We start from the raw sequence: 22,004 nt of genomic DNA on the forward strand, positions 1-22,004 counted from the left end.
CTCTGTAACAGCATACAGACACAGCTAGCTATCAGCCACACATACTTATCAGTGGCTGTCAGGAAATAAAATAAACTGGAGATTATACTACTAGATAATCATTAGTATAACCATCTTGTTATCTGCAGAATACTGAAGCCGCCCTTGTAGCAGATATGTGGACCTTAATATGAAGAATCTTTATTATCTTCTGAATATTATAATATTAAATTAAAAACATACCTAGCTGATATATCAGTTTTCTCCATATATTTAGCATGAGCAACAAGAAGTTATCTTAAAGCTATCTAATGCAGCTCCTGAGGTAATTATATAAATAGTAACCTAGTATATTCAACTGAATTTTAATAGTCTATCAATACCAAAATACAATTTAAACACCAAAGTTTATAGAAATAAGAAAATACATTAAAAAACTTACTGTATGCATAGGTTCTCAGAAGGAATGTATTTCTTATTCCTACAGTATTGTTTACATTCAAGTCAAACTCCACACAGCTATGGAGGAGGAAAAAAGAAAAAGAATCAAGCATCATGGTATTCAATTTCAGAATATTTATTACCTACTTAGAGGCAGAGGTGAAGAAATGTAACTTTAAGATAACGCTCTAGAAACTTTTTTCAAACAGAGTTTTGATGCCGTGATTTCTACTCTGGTTTTGTTTATAGTACTTGAATTGCTTATAAGCTTGAATTCCATTGTTCTAAAAATGTAATTGTTTTACATAGAGAATACACGTAGACCCAAATTTATACATTAGGACAACTTAATGTATCAAATATGTTTTGAATTTTTAGCAAATCTTTCTCTCAACTAGACTTGCACTACATGATTTACTATGGACAACTTTTGATGCCAGGAAGGATTCTCTGATGTATCAGCTTAGGAAATCATGCCAGTGAACTGAGGAGAACTGGAAGAGGTTGAAAGGTAAGAATCTCTTTCCTGCAATGATAGTCGGAGATAATTGGCAAGCACTTTGAAATGAAAACTGTTTGTTAGTAAACATCGCATGTTTTGTGATAAAACAGATTTAATAACTGTTTCATGCTGTTAACAGCAAATAAGAACAAGGCAAACAAGCAGTATCTGCTTTATTTATAATCACACCCCGCCCCAAAGTTTGAATTTCATACTGCATATAGAGCTTAACTACTCACAGTACTCAAGAAATTATATTAAATTCATAGTTAATAAGCTATGCCAACAGTGTAACTCGCAACAAGAAAAGCCTATTATTGACAAAGAAGTAGCTATCTGCAATGTACAGCTACTTCCACTTTATATATCCAAGTCTCATACACATAGCATTTGTTTGTCTGAATACTCCTCTGGCTTTTCTTGAATTATTGTAAGGGGAACATGGACCTGGAATTTATTAAACTGGATAAAACGCATGAATTTGACGCCCACAAAAGGTTTTTGGCATCATTAACTACATTAAAAATGCTTTGCATCAAAAATATTACATAATTTTAAACCTGAATTAATATCAAGCAAGACTTTTTAGATGTATTAAGGGCATAGTATAGGAAATAAACAAGCTTGAGCTACTGCTTGACAGTTGTAAAAATAAGCATAAACACCAGCAAGAATATTAGTTGTATGTGCAAATATAATAAAGAAATATGTCAGGCTGCATGTATAATTCCAATTAACCCCAATTGACAAGATTACTATTTACCAGATACTGATTAAACAGGTTCTATTGCAGTTATTTTGTACTTTAATATGCACATTTAATAGATGTTGCAATTATTGCAAGTGAAGAAGGTTTTGAACTGTTAGGACTCAAGTTCTACCAATAGCACTAAAGGAGAGGAAAAAAAAAAAAAAAAAGAGTCAACTGCACATCAAATGTAGCAGAAGAGGAAGCTTTTGCATCCTCTGTAGTACAGAAATCTTGTTAATTAATCAAAAGCTTGCCTGGTAGCAGAGCCAGCATTGGAATTATCTCCTGGGAAAGACTACCAAAATAATAGATAATATGTCTTTAAGTGCAATGGATCTTCCTTTACTGCTATAGTGCTAAAAAACTCTAAGATGAAAAAGGAGAATAAACACAAGCTGAATGCTTTCTCATTCACCAAATCAAAGTAAGTGGGAAATGGCAATTTTCAGGTATATATGGACCATTGGCAACATGTTAGAATCCAGATGCAGAGATACCACCCACTGAATTCTACCATCTTCTCCCAGCAGCCAGGTATCAAGAAAACTGGCTTTCACAGGAAGCTTGTCATGTTTAGTTTCTGGTGTTGGCTAAAAGAAACTTAATGCCCTGGGTACAGAATATCCAATGCATTTTTTCAAGACCTCTGTAAAAAAAAATGAATCAGTGTGCATGTATGTATATGCATGAGCCTATGAAAGACAGAGGCCAATAAGAGATTAGAAAGAGACAGATGCTTAAAAAGACAAAACGTGGGTGGTGGTGACAGGTTAGGTAAGAGAATAACAGGAAAGAGAGAAAAAAAAATAAACAAACAAAAAAGCCATGTCATTCCCCCCTGCTCCCCTCTTCCAAAGAAAAAAAAAAAAGCCCACAGGAGACCAGATTGTGAACAGTACTGTTTTTTTTTCTCTGAAAATATGTAATGGGCAGCTTCTAGTCTAAGACAATTATACTTTGATTTTTTAGGAAATAAAGAATTCTTTAAATCCTGTCTGTAAGGTTTATGAATATCATGACCATTACTTTTTTTTTTTGCAAGTGACCATAAATGCCTACAAAAAGACTTCCACATTCTGACATAATCACTTCCATACTTAAGGTTTCTTTTTAAAGTTTATTTTCTGATTTTAAATTGGAAAAAATATTCTTGCTATAACTCCATGATTTACACAATATTTGTATCAGGAATTGACCATTTAGTGTATCTATAAAACGACTATCATTGTTATAGGGAACTAAGCCATTTAACCCAAATTTTAGCTTGACAAGTTTAATACTTTAAGAAAGCATGGAGAGAAACAACCTTCTGTACTGTCAGAGGAGAAAGTTACTAGATAAAAATTATTCATCTTTTAAAAAGGTAGGCAAGTATATAGAAGTAAATATGGGGTTAGGTATAAATGAAAAAAAGTATAAAGCAAAAATCCTAACAAGTGTTATATAATCTCAGATGCAAGAAAAGCTTAATGGATGATACTTATTACTTCAAATTGTAAACATGACAGTTTCAGTTTTATCATAGCAGGGTTTCTGCTCTGATAATGGTATGTTGTGGTAAAAGCACATTGTGATATGCTTTTATAAAAAGAGGCCAGAGAAGTGGGTTTGTTTGTTTTTAAAAGAAAAATTGTTTTAAATTGGGTGCAAAATTTTAGAAGCATATAGGCAGGATAAGATAGATACAAAAGAGTTGTTCAAAGTCCTATTTACAAAGGATAGTCAAGCTATGTTATTACATGAAGGTGATACACGTAAGTCTTACAAAATCTAAGCCCATAAGTACAGGAAGATTTGAACATTACTCAGACTCCCAACCAATTTGAGCTCTTTGCACAGTTTTTTCCTCTGTCAGATACTTTTGGTCACACACAATAAGAAATACATTGTTCTCTCTCCTAGTACATCCCTCTTGATTATTCATTTTCATGTGTTCATAATGAAGATACAATGAATGCAATAAGGTACAACACATCCATTTCTCTCCAATTACTTCCCCTTCTAAAAAAAAAAAGGCATAAAATTACTACTTAACACTGAATAGAACATGTAATACTACTTTGTTACAGAATACCACCCTAGAAGACAGCAGAATATACTCTTTTAAAATGAACAAAAATTTTTTAATCAAGAAAACATCATCACAAGAAACTAGTGTTGTTTGTATAGTGTAAATGCTGTGAATTAGTCCTTAAGTAGCTCAATAGTTATGTTTACACAGCAAGCAAAGTTATCTTTCACAACAGTTTTCTTCCCACCACTGTTTTTCTGTCACAAACCATATGTCAACAGGAGTCCACTATGTACAAATAACCCATAGAAATACATGATGTACTGCTAATACTTCACATCACAGAAACTAAACAGCATCTCAACCACAAGAGGTGTTTCAGGGCATTAAGGAAGTAAGCTGACTGCCACTGCACACTAGATGTACAAATTTGCAATAGAACTATAGCACAACACAAATAAACAAAGCATGACTTCAGTGGGACTACTCATACAGAGAGTGCATATATGGAGTGCTTTCCAGTGTCAGAGTATAAAACATGATGATGAACAGAATACTTGCCTGACTTTATCCCTGAACTTCACAATTGGCACTTTTGCTCGAATCAGCTGAGGTCGCTCAATGTAGCTTGCTGAAAGGGGGAAAAAAAATATGCAATTAAGTTTCATGTAAAATGCTGATCTTAAAATAAGATCCTAAAGTGGAGTTATATTGACTGGTGTATAGCAAATAGTAGCTTAGTAAATTTAGCAAATATATTCTCAGAAGGGTTATGCTAACTAAGTAACCTTTAGCAACTGCAGCAAAAAGACAATCTAGGAAAGTGTTTGGGGAAAAAAAATACACTAAACATTAGAGAAAAACATTAGTGGAAGATTTTTCTGTGGGCAGTATATTCAAGAAATTTGAACGTAATGAATGCAGTTCTACAATGCTTTCACTAAGCAGTACTTGTAATAGAAATCCTGAATTAAGGTTCAAAAAGAATGGAGGAAGAACATATCCACCCAGGATGGCCAGACACTTAAGCCCAGCACTACACTGTAGCAACGGGCACGTGATTAGCTGCATGCTTTTTAATCATGTCTAGTTTGCTTACAGTTGAAATTATGCATTTTACTGAGCAAAAAATATTAACATAACTATATCTTCACTATGCCCTGATTATGCTTAAAACTTCCTTTACAAACTGTTTATTTGACTGATAAAGTACATACCAAGAAATACATTTCCTATCGAATTGTTACTGAAAATAGGATGACACTTTCCATCAGAGACAGGATAAGCTTTATTTGCCTTTTGCTTTAATGGTGATAGGACATGCAATAAATACATAATCACAGGACTGCACCTCATATGATTATCCACACAGTATAGACACACAGGCTCGATGCCAGACCATCCAAATCCAAGCATACTGAGCTCTGCCAGACTCACACGGTGCCACCAAATGCACCTTCGCACTCAGCTCCCCAGAACTGTTCTGTCAGTCTCATTATCTGCGATGTCCCTATTCTTGATGGTATCTCAGGCTATGTTTAGTAGTTGCCCATAATCGTGAATGAGAAATAAGCCCAAGAAAGTAATGGAAAAGACAAAGAAAAGTATAGCCCGTAGGTTACATGGTATGAATTTGGGCAAAAAGCACAATTTTACCAGTTTCTTCTGTAGCAAAATCTAGGATCACTTGAATTTGCCCATATGTAACACCACACATTTTCCCCTTGCTTCTATAAATTAACCTCTAATTAGCATAAATAAGTATGACAAAGCTAGAAGTAATGAGGATTAAAAATAACATTAAATAAAAGCTGATCTTCATTTTTTGGTAGGGGGGGAAAAAAGTATTCCTATCAGTTTGGATAGCAACTGTGATTAAACAGTCTCATCTCCATTGCATTTGGATGACAACTTCAGGTTTGGTAAAACCCTATTGTGCAATATTCAATTAAAACAAATTTTACTCTTTTTTTTTTTTTTTTGAGACTTTCTGGATGTGTTTTATGGATACACACGTTTAGGCAGATTTGATCTGAGGTAATCCTTTATCTGGATTTGAATGTCTTGTGCAATCCTAAGCAACACACAACTGGCACTCAAAAAAGAGATAATCTTATTAACTTACTAATTTTAAAGGAAGAATCTTACAGAATTCCAATCCACGTTCACTGAACATACAATCTAGTACAACTTACGCGAGTGTCCCCTCTTTCTAGCTGCACCTGCAGACACATCCAAGCATCCCTTCTCTGACATCCCAGAACATTCTTAAAGCGAAGCTATAAAGCATGTAGAGCTCCCTGCCTCCTTCCCTTTCCCTTACCAAATTTAAGACAAAGATGCCCAACTCATTAGCACATGGTAGACAACGGCAGGTATCTATCTTCATGCCGTAGCAATTCAGCTTTCCTCACTATGAGCTTTCTCAAGTGCCCTTCAAAAGTTAACTGAACTTCTAGTGGCAATCCACTTCCAAACACACCCTTGTCTGCAAATACCTCCCAGCATTTGATGGATGCTTGTGCCAAATTAGTCGGCTAAGAAAAAAAAAATAAAAAATCCCAAAACATAATCCCAATATGTTTCCCAGGGTGAAACAAAGCAAAGAGGATGTTAGAAGGCAGTAACTTGCTGCTGGTACCCTCTTTCTTGGCTCACACCAATGACACTGTTAGCAGAATCTCTGTTGTACATTAGGTTGTCATACATACAAGGGAAGAAACAGCGACAAACATAGCATGTGGAATTCTGAAATACGTACAGGTTGAGAAAGTGCCTTAGTAAACTATCTGACCTTGAAGCCATGACCAGAGGGGCTACACCAAAATACACATAAAGAATTCCACATAGCTGCTCCACAGTTTCGCACATGTTTATGAAAAAGTCACAAATGTCACTTCAGCTGTAGTGAAAAGAATATAACCATTTCAAAGACGACTAAGCACTGTTTCATAAATAACTTATTCGTGCAGAATTTCAGATTACACATCTTAAGTCTCTTTTCTTTTACAGAATAAAAGATTAAGCAATTGTACAAAATATTAATTCCAAACATGGTATATGCCAAAAAGATCTTTGGCATCCTGCACATGTAGCCTGCTCTCATTGACAGGGTTATAATATAGAAAGAGAAACTGGGCGACACAGAAGTCTGAATCCAGAGTCATGAAGAATCTAGAAGGGTACAACCCAGCACAGGATGAATTAGTTGTTGATGTCTGGAATTCACTTGCCCACCTGCACAGTCCTTCAAGGTCATTCATTTGAGTTCAAGTCCCCTTGCTTGTCCTAGCTGTTGCATGTTCCCCACCAGACAACCGTTAGGTGGATTCCACTCTGATATCCTAGTCTCAACACTACTGCACCTCTTTGTATCACTAAGAGAAAATGAGCTCTTTGTTACTTATTCACATAGTAAACACCAGTCAATGCAATACTGCTAAATTGTTCTGCAAATGAATCCTGCCTAGACAAATCTGAACAGTGATCTGTTTGACGTTTACTCTCAGTGATTTGGATTATGCACTCTTCAATACATTGCAACAATTATCACTCCAAATTCATGTTTCACATTTCACATTTCTAAAAGACATTGGCTTGAGTGTACAGTTCTGGGAACGTTAGCCAATATTGTAAAAAACAGGTAAGTGCAGGTATCTGAACAAATAAGTGGAAAAGTTACACATACTCTGCTAGTCTTCGGAACAGAAGATATATTACTGCTATCGTTACATCTCTACTCTAGGAGAAAAACAATACATACCTTTTAAGACTAACACATCCTACAAAAACAGCAAATAAATATCAGAAGCATTTTCCTACTTTACTCTGTGACTAGACTATTCAAAAAAAACCCCCACATCTTCACTTCAGTCAGTGTTCTAGATGCAGAATGACAACACAGAAAAGCTTCTGCTCCAAGACTTTAAATATGATGGGCTCAAATTCCTTGCTCACACTTGCTACCTTTTGCAAGCCTGAAAAACTGAAATAAGCTGGAGTTTAGATAAATTTTGAACCCGCTTCCCAAACCTCCTAGAATGAAACACTAATCTAACAGTTTACTGTATATAAAGGATAAAAGAGATGGCACTTAAGGTTCTGAAGATGATGTTAGGAGAGGCACAGCTAGAAAAAACTTCTGCCAAGTTTCTGAACTGAAATGATCTGGAAAAAGGTTAAAAAAAGCTCTAGAACATTACCTATACTACAGGTCTCCTTATTGCTTTTTTCCTTTAACTCTTTCACAAAACCAGCCCCAGAACTTTGTTTTAAATAACATCTTATCTTTCCTCCCCCTTCTACAGGCTGTTCAGAAGGGACAGGTGAGGTAGGAGCGGCGGAGGCGTTGCCCTCTACGACAAGAAATGGATAGAGTGTCCCTGAAGAACAGCCATGAGCAGGTTGAAAGTTTATGGGTAAGAATTAGAGACCGAGGCAACAAAGGGAACCTCATAGTTGGGGTCTACTACAGGCCGCCTGATCAAGGGGAGCCTGTTGACAAAGTCTTTTTTCTTCAACTACAGGAAGCTTTGTGCTCACAGGCTCTTGTCCTGATGGGGGATTTCAACCACCCTGACATCCGCTGCGAAAGTAACACGGCAGGCGGTAGGCAATCTAGGAGACTCCTGGAGTACCTGGAGGACAACTTCCTGAGCCAGGTAATAGATAGCCCTACCAGAGGGGACACAGTACTGGACCTGGTGGTCACCAAGGTAAGTGAGCTCATCGGTGATGTCAGGATTGGAGGCAGCCTCGGCTGCAGTGATCACACACTGGTAGAGTTCACAGTCCGGAGAGATAAGGGTTGGGTGAAGAGTATAGTCAGGACACTGAATTTTAGGAAAGCAAACTTTCAGCTCTTCAAGGAGTTTATCAACAGGACACCCTGGGAAACGGCCCTCGGGGACAAGGGAGCAGAACAGAGCTGGCAGGTCTTCAAGGATGCTTTCCGTAGGGCACAAGAGCTCTTGATCCCCAGGTGTAGGAAATTGGGCAAGGAAGGCCGGCATGGCTGAGTCATGACCTGTGGGTCAAACTAAAGGGCAAGAAGAGATTGCAGAAGCAGTGGAAGAAGGGACTGGTATCTTGGGAAAAAGTCCAGGGACACTGCCCAGTTGTAGAAGGATGGGATCAGAAAGGCCAAGGCTCAGCTGGAGCTGAACCTGGCGAGGGATACAAAGAATAATAAGGGCTTCTATAGGTACATTAACCAGAAAAGGAAGGTTAAAGAAAGCATACCACCTCTGATGAGCAGAAGTGGCAAGCTGGTAACAACAGACAAGGAGAAGCATGAGGTACTCAACAATTTCTTTGCCTCAGTCTTCACTGGCAACCTCTTTCCTCACACCTCCCGAGTCAATGAGCCATTTGACAGGGATCAGGGGGGCAGAGGTCCTCCCACTGTAAGAGAAGATCAGGCTCGCGACCACCTGAGGAACCTGACTGTACATAAGTCTATGGGTCCCGATGAGATGTATCCCAGAGTCCTTAGGGAATTAGCTGATGCAGTTGCCAAGCCACTCACCATGATATTTGAAAAGTCATGGCAGTCAGGTGAAGTCCCTGGGGACTGGAAAAAGGGAAATATTGCAGCCATTTTTAAAAAGGGTAAAAAGGAGGACCCTGGGAACTACCAACCTGTCAGCCTCACCTCTGTGCCTGGGAAGATCACGGAACAGATCCTCCTAGAAGCCATGCTAAGGCACATGGAGGACAGGGAGGTGATTCCAGACAGCCAGCATGGCTTCACCAAGGGCAAGTCCTGCCTGACCAACCTAGTGGCCTTCTATGATGGAGTGACTACATCAGTTGGCAAGGGAAGAGCTACGGATGTCATCTATCTGGACTTCTGTAAGGCCTTTGACACGGTCCCCCACAACATCCTCCTCTCTAAATTGGAAGGATATGGATTTGATGGGTGGACTGTTCGGTGGATAAGGAATTGGTGGGATGGTCGCATCCAGAGGGTAGTGGTCAATGGCTCGATGTCCAGATGGAGAACAGTGACAAGTGGTGTCCCTCAGGGGTCCGTACTGGGGCCAGTGCTGTTCAATAGCTTCATCAATGACATAGACAGCGGGATCGAGTGCACCCTCAGCAAGTTTGCAGGTGACACCAAGCTGAACAGTGCAGTTGACACGCCTGAGGGACAGGATGCCATCCAGAGGGACCTGGACAGGCTCCAGACGTGGGCCTGTGTGAACCTCATGAGGTTCAACAAGGACAAGTGCAAGGTCCTGCACCTGGGTCAGGGCAACCCCTGGTATCAGTACAGGCTGGGGGATGAAGGGATTGAGAGCAGCCCTGTGGAGAAGGACTTGGGGGTACTGATAGATGAAAAGCTGGACATGAGCCAGCAATGTGCTCTTGCAGCCCAGAAAGCCAACCGTATCCTGGGCTGCATCAAAAGAAGCGTGGCCAGCAGGTCGAGGGAGGGGATTCTGCCCCTCTACTCTGCTCTGGTGAGACCCCACCTGGAGTGCGGCGTCCAGCTCTGGGGTCCTCTGCACAGGAAGGACATGGACCTGTTGGAGCAGGTCCAGAGGAGGGCCACAAAAATGATCAGAGGGCTGGAGCACCTCTGCTCTGAGGAAAGGCTGAGAGAGCTGGGGTTGTTCAGCCTGGAGAAGAGAAGGCTGTGGGGAGACCTTATTGTGGCCTTTCAGTACTGAAAGGGGGCTTAGAAGAAAGCTGGGGACAGACTTTTTAGCAAGGCCTGTAGCGATAGGACAAGGGGTAATGGTTTTAAACTAAAAGAGGGTAGATTTGGACTAGATATAAGGAAGAAATTTTTTTACAATGCAGGTAGTGAAACACCGGAACAGGTTGCCCAGAGAGGTGGTAGATGCCCCATCCTTGGAAACATTCAAGGCCAGGCTGGATGGGGCTCTGAGCAACCTGATCTAGTTGCAGATGTCCTTGCCAGTTGTAGGGGTGTTAGACTAGATGACCTTTAAAGGTCCCCTCCATCCCAAAGCATTCTATGATTCTATGATTAATTCTATGATTCTTCTTTCTCTTACATCTTGGCACATACTTCGTTAGCTTTCATGTTTGGCCCAAACTACATTTATTTGTGTTCTTTTGTGTGAAGCAAAGAATAAATTAATGACAGCTCACACACTTGTTGAGAACATGCTACAGTCTTTCTTCTACAAAAGAAAGAAAGAAATATTTAACTAGTGTTGTCAAAGAGGGATTACATGTATTAACTGGACAGCACAAAACTTAAAAATAATGATCAGAAGAAGGTTCATATCTTTTAGGTTGTTAAAAGGCACACACAATCAAATACAGAATACTGCTGGAATGAAATTGCAATTCTTAAAGAAGCTCCGTACAGGCAACTCTTACACTTGCTTGTACACAGCAGCAGCAGCATAAGAGCACTGCTAACCCTTTTAAAAGCTGCAAATCTAGAATTTTATTTCAAGTTGAAGCAACGTTTCAAAAGAATTACAGTTTCTGTAGGCTTTTTCTTTAAATGTATGTACTTGTAGATTCCATCCTTGATGATTAAGTGGCAGCTGACTTCTGAAGACAGTAGAAGGATGGAAATCACTTTAAAAAGTGCAGTTCTATTAAAAAAGAACTTAGCAGCCAACCTGGAGCTGACAGTGAACAGCTAGTTCTAAGCATGTAAACCTGACTCCACAAACGCACAGGAGTGCCAACAGGACACCACTGAAGTGTATACTGCTAAGATCGTTTCCCCAAAGGCGAAGAAAAACCACATGAATCTATCGGCTTCTGAAGTCTAGCCTGTGGGAACTCCCTCCCTGCCCCCCACCAAAAGCAACCCACCAGCTATTTTCAAATTATGGATGACAGCAATTATATTTGCCTAAATAAGCTTTAATCAAAATAACTGGACAACCCCCTTGTTTTAGAAGTACTGAACATTAGCATAGTTGAGGTACAGTTTGTAAATTAACTAAATCCAAATGAAAAGACCTGTATAACAAAGCATTTTCATTCTGAATAAAGTGAATATTTTTCAAACAACTTCTATCTATCAGTTCTATCCACAGAATGTCCATACACAGGCACAAGGACAGAAGGCTAGGTATAGGAATTCATGCCCATAGTAATGTTAAGATTATGAAGAGATGATCTAAGAGGTCTACATACCACAACTAAGAGTCTGACAGGAACAGTAACATCAGCAGTGTTTTGTCCTGCCTCACCTTCCAAAGAACATTTTGATTAAATTAAGCTGGACCAAAAGCACTTGCAAAATAACAGAGAATTAGGAGAGCATCAAAAATGAGCAATGGCACAAACAAAAACCTTCACACATCGCTCCCACATGACCATTGTGTCTTTCTGATACTTGTATTCCCTGGCAAACAAACTTTACTTTGTCTAAAGCTCTGTCACGGAACACAATCTCTTCAAAAAAAAAGAAGAGGGTGATATTTTGTTTAGATGCTCCCTTTCTGATTGGTGAAAACACAACTATTTTATCACTGTGCTTGTCAGAAAGCACTCGAACAACTTGCATCCTAGGCAAACCCAGACTAAGTTCTGGACTCCTTATGCAAACATCAATATACAATAGTAATAAGCTATTAAATATCAGGTGCCTATTCTGCAATGGATCTGTCAAGTCTCTCTTCAAGTGAGTTGTTGAAATCTGGGTATGCATACTTGCCAATGAAGAAATTTTGAAATCTGCATTTAAATTTATGCTTTGTTCCTTTTACCATTGCAGAATTGTTCAGAACAGCAATAAAAGGAGTGGCATCAAAGAATATATCACAAGTCTGAGAAGTAAGGGGACACAGTCATTGATATCAGTAGATGACAGGGTCTCTTATAATTCAAAGAGACGGTACAAAAGCCTCTTTAAAGTAGGAGACTTTCACGTTTAAGTCAAGAACTGCCCATGTGAATTCTTCATCTGAAGGGAGTCTAAACAACAGCTTACAAGAACTATGCATTGACCCGTTTCTGCTATATGTCCTGGTACTGTCAACATTTACTATTTTCTTCACTAGGCATCTAAGTTAATTATTTCACTGGCATCAAGGCTCCCCCAAACAAAAAAATCAATTCTACACAGTCTACTGTGAGTAACATCTTATTTTAAATAGAGTATTGTCTCCAGCAAGGCACTGCAATCAAAAGAGTAGTAAAAGTTCACTAACAGAGGTTTCCCAAACAGAAATCTACTCCCCCCCCGCCCCACCCAATTGTGGTCCACAATTCAAAAGTCATTTTAGATGCTAGCTGTTCTTAAAGTCCACTAATTTGCAAGGCAACTGTTGTGTTTTTCTAACTACTATCCATCAGCAGCAAGATAAGTAATGTTACTAAGTATTTATAGCTTTTCTCCAAACAATACTGTGATTAGAAGCTAGGCAAAATGCAGTTACATAAATTATTTACAACTGTGCATCAATACTTCTTCCAGAATTACCAATAATCTTACCACCTCACTGTAGCTGGGAACTTACAAAGTTTAGTACTGAAGAGTTTTTGGACTGAGCTGAGTATACGCCTTGCTTCAGTCTTCTGATTTACCTGAAATACAATATTAAAATTAAAGAAAAAAGTTGGTATCTCTCATTTAGATGCTCCAAGTAAGCATGCTTTACTTTTCAAAGAATTAATTCTCACAATGAGACATGAACGTGTATACCAACACATTCCACAGCCTACATATACATCTAGTGCGGCAAAATCCAGACAGAACAATTCATATTCAATATGCAAAGTAACTATCAGACATTCACAAAACATAGAACTTGATGAAAACCTAGCCCCACTTACACAAAAGTGTCCTTTCCTTCCTTTTCAATGATGCTTCAATTCTTTCAAAATTATGCCCTATTTAGATTTCTTTTTTCTTACATCTTTTCTCTCAACCTAAATTCTACTCATAAACATTTTCTCTCACCAAAAATACTTAAGATGTTTTGCATATCAAATTCCTTCTTATGCCTGCTCACTAAAATTAGTGGCTATGAATCTAAATAATGAAATAAAAAACTTGTACTTATTGAAAGTTGTTTCTGCATGTCAAATGAGTTAGACTTCTCTAAACAATCTTCTTCATGATTCTAGGCAATTTACATCTCTGTTTTGCTGTCCTTTTTTCACTTATGGAGTGAAGGTCATGATTTTTTGAATGTTTTGTTAGGTTAAAGGGTTTATAGGGTTAAATTCATATTTGCAATATTATTGGGCCCACAGTTCATAGCTATTATGAGTGCAAAAATACGTTATTAAATCAAAGAGATTTGACCATTTTTTTCTCATTTTAGAATCCTGCCTTATAAAAGCACACACATTTTAAAAACAGACTTTGTTTTAACTATATATGTTTTAAATTACTTACTGGTTCTTCTTTAACCACGAGGCACAAGTCACCATCACTACTACGAGTGCCAAACCCATTCAGTGAGGACCCAACCAAAAAGAGTCTGCTCTCTGTAACAGAAGAATCACAGAATAAAAACTGATGTGACATATCATAGTTTAAGACGAAGGAAGAACTGCAAACTTGAAGAACATTCAGACTGATATTAAGTAATCAAATTCAAAACATACGTGGAAAAATTCGCTGAATTTCTCTCTGGAGTTCTGTTCTGCAGAGCTCTTTTCTGTTCAAATCACAGGTCTGTTGCTGACATGCTTGAAACAACTCCAAAACCTGCTGACTTAACTTGACACACACATTCAAAAAGTAAAGATATAGAGAAGTGAACATTCTTTCCTGTCAGATACACTACTACACAAAACACAGAAGACTGCATTAAAAAAAAAAAAGTATAATTTCACACAACCTATTCCATTGTCTAGAGTTTTATTATACTTGAATTCATATTGAACAACTCCCCGGAAGAAATTACTGAAAAGTTTTCAAATTTAAATTTGTTCAATCTGTTATAAAATGTCTATCCACAGAAAATAATTTTTGCCTCATCAGTATCTGCAGCCTTTCAGGGAATAAGCAGTGAAAGACCAGAGATATCTTCTGCTGACTTTAATGTCAACAATTTGCCTACCAGTAGTAGGGAGGAAAAATAAATATTAAAACTGATTTAAGTTAGCCTTCTTTTTTTAATCCCACACAAACTATTAAAGAAGTAGTCAGCTCTTTGGTGGAATGAGATATTAACTGTCTTTCATAACACTGTTACATGCTATGATCAACAGGCATATTTATACTAAAAAAAAAAAAATCTTTTGTCATGTTGGTGCAGATAAGGTATGAAGACTGATTGGCCACATGTGTTTGGTTTTTTTAATTAAAAAAGAACAAGAAACACAGTTCCAACTCCACTGTCCACCTAAAGAAGACACACTCTTTTATATTCCAGAACAGCTAGGACAGTAACTTTTATCTCCTTCTGAAGAGAGGCAGAGGACATCTTTACAGGGCCAATACTGTATTTTTTCTCTCACATTACTAGGGTGGGGTTTTTTGGTTTGCTTTTGTTTGTTTGTTTGTTTTCTTTTTTTTTCCTTTTTTTAATCCGGATTCTCCCCACCCCCCAATCATGTGATAAATGGACCATCCCTCCCATTTCTACTTCCTGGAGCAGATATGTGGGTTTCCTGACATTAGTATGGAAACCAAACACCACCACCCCCCCCTAAAAATGCTCCAAACCCAAACACAGACAAGGAGGCTATATAGTACCATAGTGTCAGCTACATTTATTGGTGTTCCTTCTAATGGCAGCTCAGCGATAGAGACACTGCCAAAGAACCTTGCAGAAATTTTTGTGGTCTCCCGCAGCATCACTGGACCCTGCGTACCCAGAAGGCAGATGTAAAGCACAGGCATAGAAGAATATTACCTTATCTTTGGCCACAGGTAGCGTGGTTTCTATAAGGTCTGGAAACAAAGTATCTCGCAATGGAGGGACACATCCAGTTAAATCTGCTACGTAAGGTGCATGGAACAGCGGAGACTGAACTGATCCTGGGAAGGAATATCTCCGTTCTTCTGGTAAAGGCACTGCTTGGTTAACTACAGTTGTTTCAGAATGATGCAAATGAAACCGCTGCCGCTTAACATCACATGGAACACTTTGTTCACTTAGTCTCCTAAAAAGAAAAAAAGAGCAACAACAAAAAAGAGAAACAGTAATTCCTCTAGTTTGCAAGCTCCAACCTATGATTAAAAGACAGTTGCTACAAAGCACAAATACCAGTGCTTAATTATGTGACTATTTCACTAAAAGCAAGTACTCCATGGAACAAGACATCCCCATCCTAGATACTAGGTGAAATAAACCTGGAACAGGAAAAGTGAACACACAACTGTAAAAGTGCAGCTACCCTTGAACTGCATTGATGCCACTGCTTTTGTAAAGCAGCATGTCTGTATTAAGCAGAGTGTCTGTATTAACCAGCTGAAACCTAAACGGCAAGTTCAGTTAAGCAGGACAGCTCAGAAAGCTGGTCATACTATTTTGGTGACAATATACTTTTTTCTTCCTAAAAAAAGGTAAATACAGACTACGTAAGGGTACTTTCCGTTCAAATTGATGTAAGTGCAGTAAGAAGTTTTGTGAGTTCTGAATACCCAGTGATGAACAAAATAAATTCGGTAGTGAGGAGGGGAAAAAAAAGAAACTTATCACAATAGCCATTCAAAATGTAGCATTTGTCTGTGTCTTAGATTGTACAGACAGTAAGCTGTGTAAACTGGGCAAAAAAAAAACACTATTCATTTGATAAATCGAACTAATGATTGTATTAAGCTACACAGGTCATAAACCTAGTGTCTCATTTTCAAACACTAGTCTGTACCTCCTCATTAAGTCATTTGTCACAGGAACTGAAATATATTTGAAGAGATATAGTGATCTTACAGCCAGCCCCTTGGCATCTTAACTCTTCATTAAGAAAAAGTTGTACTGAAAGCTGACTGGTGGTTGAATACTGTGGTCAATCCACAGTAAAGAATAAGAGGACATTCGTGTTTTGTTTACACATCAGGTATTGCGTAAAAGTAACCAGTATGGGGGTACTCCCATTTTTTTTTTAATTAAAAAGCATGAAGTCAAATGTTCATATGTATCAATGACTTAACTATTAATAAAACTACAATAATTTCTTGTAGTCAGAAAAGCTGGCATCAAAGTAGCTGGGGGACCTGGAGAGATAGTATTATTGATAATAAAAATTTAACAGAAGAGACTTCAAGTCTTTATTTCAGTTTTCAAGTCTGAGCGAAGTTCTGATAACATTACCTACCCACAATCTTACAGGAACTCATGTCATGTTAAATCAAAACATAATGCTGTTTCAGATTATTTTGACTGAGAAGAACTTGCACGAACTCATGTTCAGCAAAAATACCTTAAGAAGAGTTAACTCAAGATCTAAGGATTAACTAGTTGAATGTAAATCTCCTAACACAGCATAGCTTTCCATAAACCAGACTGGTCAAGAAGAAAATATGCATGCAACGTGAAACCAGCAACTTCTTTAGTTCATGTGATAGTTATATACCCAACTATAACTTAATACCATATACTTAATTGCACTTATTTTCTCATCTGTTAAATCTGGAAGAGAAATAGCATACAGGAAATAGTTTTGAAGACAGATTATATAAAGGTTCCTCCCTATCAGCTGGTTCACAGGATTATTACAAACACATATCAACTACTATTTCTGAACTGATAAGAAGTGATTTTTTTCTAGAACATTAAAAGAAAATAAAACCATACATTCACCTGAAATTTCTCTTTCTGTTGTAACTAAAGTAACAACAGAAGTTACATAACTTCAAGTAAGTTTTTTGAAAAGTAGAAAAACTATGTTTCCATAAAATTCCTCTTGAAAGAAAGTGCTTACATATGTTTGAATTCAGCACTTTGTATTTGAAAAATAAAGCATCACGTAATTAAGAAAATCAGGAGAAACATCTAGTGTCTCATCAGAAAAACATCACAATTCCCATAAAACATTGAGGGTGCAGTCTTACTCTTAACTTGACAAATTAACAGGAAGAGAACACTCAATTTATTGACACCAACGCTCTTATAGTCAAGCACACACAGACTACAATCTATTATAGCATTAATAAAAACCACGTAAGTCACAGTTCTGTAAGGCTACAGCTGTTGGAAAAGGAAAATCTACATATACTAAGTCACTAAAATTCTCAAAAGCAGGTACATGAACGCTTTAAAGAGCCATGACATGGCCTGTTTCATCAAAAAACATTTCATTCAGTATTCTTGCGATTTCTAACAAAATTCAAGTTGCACAAGAAATTGATATTACACAAGCTTCACCATGAGTACATTACAATCAGAATTAGTCACACGCACAAAGAACTTACTTTCTTCCTCGGGATGACGAGGGGGCATCAGACATATGTGCTGGACTGCCATTTCCGTAAGTCAGTGGCTGCGGTGTAACAGCTGGAATAGTTGCAAGGTTGCCATGCAAAACAGCCCTGGAAAGACTATAGTCCATAACTGTTATTCATGACAACTAAGATGCTTTTTACAGGTTGGTAGTTTTTCTTAAGTGACTATGAAACTTAGTAAGTCCTGTCATTTTTTTTCTTAGAAGAAATACATCTGTCTTTTCTATCCAAAATGAAGAGATACTTCAGTATATGTTTTTCATTAAAAAATAGAAGATGGTCATTCTTCACAGCACATGTGTAAGAAGAGGTTAGCAAACAAATTAACCTAAGGTACTGTTAAATTTAAGAGCCTAAAGAAAACTATGGTGTCTTCAAATCTAGGCCCAAGAATAAATGTTTCTTCCCCTTCTCATCTCCTCCCTGTTTTCCCCAGTAAACAAATACAACTGAAGATCTTTAAAACTGAACTGTGGATTATTAACTCTAATCAAGGCAATGGCATCTCATGCATCAGGCACAATGCAGGAGAGCATTAAAACTTGCAGGTCACCAACAGAAATGATACAGCTCTGTTTTACACATGACACTTTCCTATTTTTTAAAGTTTAATGCAGTTTAATGTTAAAAACAGTGAAGAACTTCCTCCATAAACAGAAATGCTTCTTTCAAAAGACCATTAACTCTCTTTTTCAACCCAATCCCCACTATCAAATATTACTGTACTTACGCTGCATTCTGAAAATTAAACTGAGCATCAACAATTTGCTGGTGAGAGAGAAGAGTAGGTGGTATAGTTAGAGGAAGCTTATTGAAGAAATTACGCTGTTGCGGATGTTTTGGAGGGAAGGGTGGACGACCCAAGTTGGAGGAATTTGGGAACATGCTCCTTTCTACTTGAAATGAACATGTATCCTTTCACCTACATCTAAAAAAAAAGAAAAAAAAAAATCAAAATTAGGCAACAAGAAATACTAGTTACCTTTTAAACTCCTGGTTTAAAAATTAAACTAATCTGGAATATATTTCCAGAAATTGATTAAAAGAATTGTGATTGTGGGCTAATTTTATCTCCTTTCAAGACAAGACACTAAATAAAAATACTATATACTCTTAATTTTCACAATTACTACTTACTTTATTTATGTTTGAAAGTGAGTTTTTATTTGCTCCCCTCCATTTTAAGTTTAATTTTAGAAAAATTACATGACACAAGGCATAAGAGTTTTCATCTCAAGGAAAAGTAACATGTTACAGTGGAATATGTTTCTTATTTCAAAGATTCCACAATGAGCTTCACAATATATGGGAAGACAGACTTGACTACATCATAAGAACATGAAGATGCAGCTGATCATGAACTATAAGTAAAATTAATTCTTTTTCATGACATGATATGCAAAGAAGCAGCCAAATAATGACAGGAACTGGAAAGTAATCTACTCATGCTTTAAGAATATCATACATATGGTGTTATTTTATGTTTGTGCTTATTGAATGGATTCTGTGATAGAAAAAGGTAGGTTTACTGTCTTTTAAATTTAAAATTGATTTTGGCACAACTGAGTGCTTTTTGATCTGGTATCATTATACGCATTACACACGAGCAGAAAGGTTGGATGAAAAAGAAGATATTTGCCTCTACAACAGGCTAAACTGCGTATTGCATCCATTTTGCAAATCATCAGTATTTTACATTGAGCTCAACTTATATACTGGAAACAATAAAAGTTCAGACTTTACATTGCAAAAACCGTATCAGAAGATTTTTAAAACCAGTTATCGGTACTGTACATATCTCTTAGCTGCAATGAAAACCTGGCATTATTTTCAAGTTTCTTCATTTGTTTTTTACTTCGGTCTTAAATAAGAATCCTGCAAACAACAAGATGTGTCACTGACAAACATAGTTATACATGATTGATCTCAATACTCTGCATATGAATATTTATCCAGTTAACACAATACAGGGATTCAAACACAAGAGGAAGAAGTTTTTTGAAACAACTTTTAACTAGAACATTTAGAAGTCATAAAAGCAATGGCAGTATTTCCCTAATTATTACATAAAAAACTTTTTATCAACCCAATGCTTCAGTAATACAAGTAGAAAAAGTGTGGTCCATGCCAGGGCATGGATCTATCACCACACATTAGTCTAAGTTTGGAATAAAATTCAAGTATGACCTTCAGATTCTCTCAATTACCAAACTAAAAAATAATATATATATATATATATGAAATTGTATTAACAGTAACACTAATAGGCATTCTCTCATACACTGAAATAAAATCAGTTACAATCATTCCTAAAATCATTCCTAAAATCATTCCTAAAATCATTCCTAAAATCATTCCTAAAATCAGTTATTCCTATGTGTATATATATATAGAGAGAGAGAAAGATAAAAAATTGTATTAACAGTAACACTAATAGGCATTCTCTCATACACTGAAATAAAATCAGTTATTCCTAACTTTACTGTAGTAAGGTCTCACTGCTCCCGCAGCCTTGAAGTCTTCTTCCACCTACCACTATGGTCTGTTGTCATGTCTTAACCTCCTCAGACAGCCCTGGCTGTCACTGCAGGCAGCATTAGCATGGAACACAGGCAAATAAATACCAAGGAGTTTGTTTGCTCGGGTTTGACTTCACTCCTTACTTCCTGTGATGACAGCCCACACTGGTGAAAACCCGGCACGACCTACGTGGACATTGCTGCACTAGCTCCAAGAATAATGCTCCATCAGTTTTTTCTCTTTTTTATCCTCCCCCCACCCCACCCCCCACCCCGGGGCGAGTGGGGTGGGGGAGGGGAAATAACATGTATTAGTGAAAGTTATTCTTGAGTTATTTTCTTTCGATTCTGCTGAAGAAACGAAACCGAACTGCAGGACAAGAGAGTCACCCGACACGCACGTTTAACCTGCACGGTATTTGCCTGCAGCCTCACCCCCCACCCGCGGCCCGGGCGGCGGCCCTCGCTCCTCCCGCAGCGGCCCCGGCGCCGGCGGCACGGCGCGCGCTGCGCATGAGCAGTGCGCGGGTATAACTTAGCAGTAACAGAACCGTGCCTCGGAACGGAGGGCTGGGTTGCAAAAGCAACGAGTTGCAGAAGTAATGCGTTGCTCTCCGTCTCTAAGCACCGGAGAGAAAAGCAACGAAGGCGCTGCCTCCCCACAGCCACGCCAGACCAGCGCGCTGGCACCGCCGCCTCCGGCAGCCGCGCCCCGGCCGCTCAGCGGCGGCCGCCCCGGCCCAGCCGCCAGCCCCTCCGCGGAGCTCCGCGGCCGCCGCCGCTCCGCGCCTCCCGGCGGGCACCGCTCCCGCACCGGCGCCTGCCCCGCGGAAGCGCGCGAGCCCACGCCGGCACGCTTCCGGCGCGGGCAAACCCGAGGGCGCACGCCGCTCCCGCGGCGACCGGAGCCCCGCCGGCCCCCCCCCGCCCCGCCAGCGCCCCAGCAGCGGGAGGCGGCCGGGGCCGCCCTCCGGCCCCGATACCCCCCGGCGCCCGTCCCCGCAGCCAGAGCGGCGCCCGCGCGCCGCCGGGAGACTCACGCCGGGCGCGGGCGGGGCGGGCCCGCAGGCGGCACCGGGCGGCACCGAGCAGCCCCTCGCCCGCGGTCTCCCCGCGGCGGCGCGGGCCGGAAGCGGCGCGCAGCTCCCCCAGCTGGGCGCTGCCCTCTCACCCGGATGCAGAGGGGCCGGCAGGAAGCGGCCGCACCGCCCGCCTCCCGCCCCGCTTTTTCCCGCGGCGAGGCGCATGCGCGGGGGCGGCGCCGGCGGCGGCGCCCGGCCGTGGGCTCGGCGGCCGCGAGCGGGGCCGCTGCCCGCCGAGGCGCTGGGGGTGCCGAGGGGCACGGGCGGGGCGGGGCGGGGCGGTAGTGTCCTGCGGCCGCCCCGTTGCTGCGCAGCGCGGTCAGGCCGGGGAGGTGCCGGCCCGGTCCTTCGGCGGGGGCTGCTGCAGCAGCACGT

At 39.5% G+C, this 22,004-nt stretch overlaps 1 protein-coding gene across 6 annotated transcripts in view; it reads right to left on the bottom strand.

The window, feature by feature from the left end:
- TENT2 (terminal nucleotidyltransferase 2) overlaps positions 1 to 21,741 on the bottom strand; it is a 50,236-nt gene extending 28,495 nt beyond the window's left edge. For 2 of the 6 annotated variants that reach the window (XR_014230759.1, XM_082337230.1), the window contains exons 1-9: positions 21,588 to 21,684; positions 18,759 to 18,956; positions 17,999 to 18,124; positions 15,498 to 15,747; positions 14,242 to 14,356; positions 14,030 to 14,121; positions 13,146 to 13,212; positions 4,246 to 4,315; positions 422 to 498 (exon numbers count right to left, since the gene is read on the bottom strand). Coding sequence is in view for 5 of the 6 variants with exons in the window: in XM_082337230.1 (XP_082193356.1) it covers positions 422 to 498; positions 4,246 to 4,315; positions 13,146 to 13,212; positions 14,030 to 14,121; positions 14,242 to 14,356; positions 15,498 to 15,747; positions 17,999 to 18,124; positions 18,759 to 18,913 (952 nt within the window). In the remaining variant the exon portion in view is untranslated. Of the gene's footprint in view, positions 1 to 421; positions 499 to 4,245; positions 4,316 to 13,145; positions 13,213 to 14,029; positions 14,122 to 14,241; positions 14,357 to 15,497; positions 15,748 to 17,998; positions 18,125 to 18,758; positions 18,957 to 19,771; positions 19,904 to 20,561; positions 21,251 to 21,587; positions 21,685 to 21,718 lie in introns of those variants that run through there. The other 4 variants (XM_082337232.1, XM_082337231.1, XM_082337234.1 and 1 more) reach the window with 4 other exon arrangements.
- Between the last annotated feature and the right edge of the window lie 263 nt (positions 21,742 to 22,004).

This window comes from Platalea leucorodia (genome assembly GCF_965183815.1).
Source record: "Platalea leucorodia genome assembly, chromosome: Z".
In the NCBI taxonomy this organism is placed as follows: Eukaryota; Metazoa; Chordata; class Aves; order Pelecaniformes; family Threskiornithidae; genus Platalea; species Platalea leucorodia.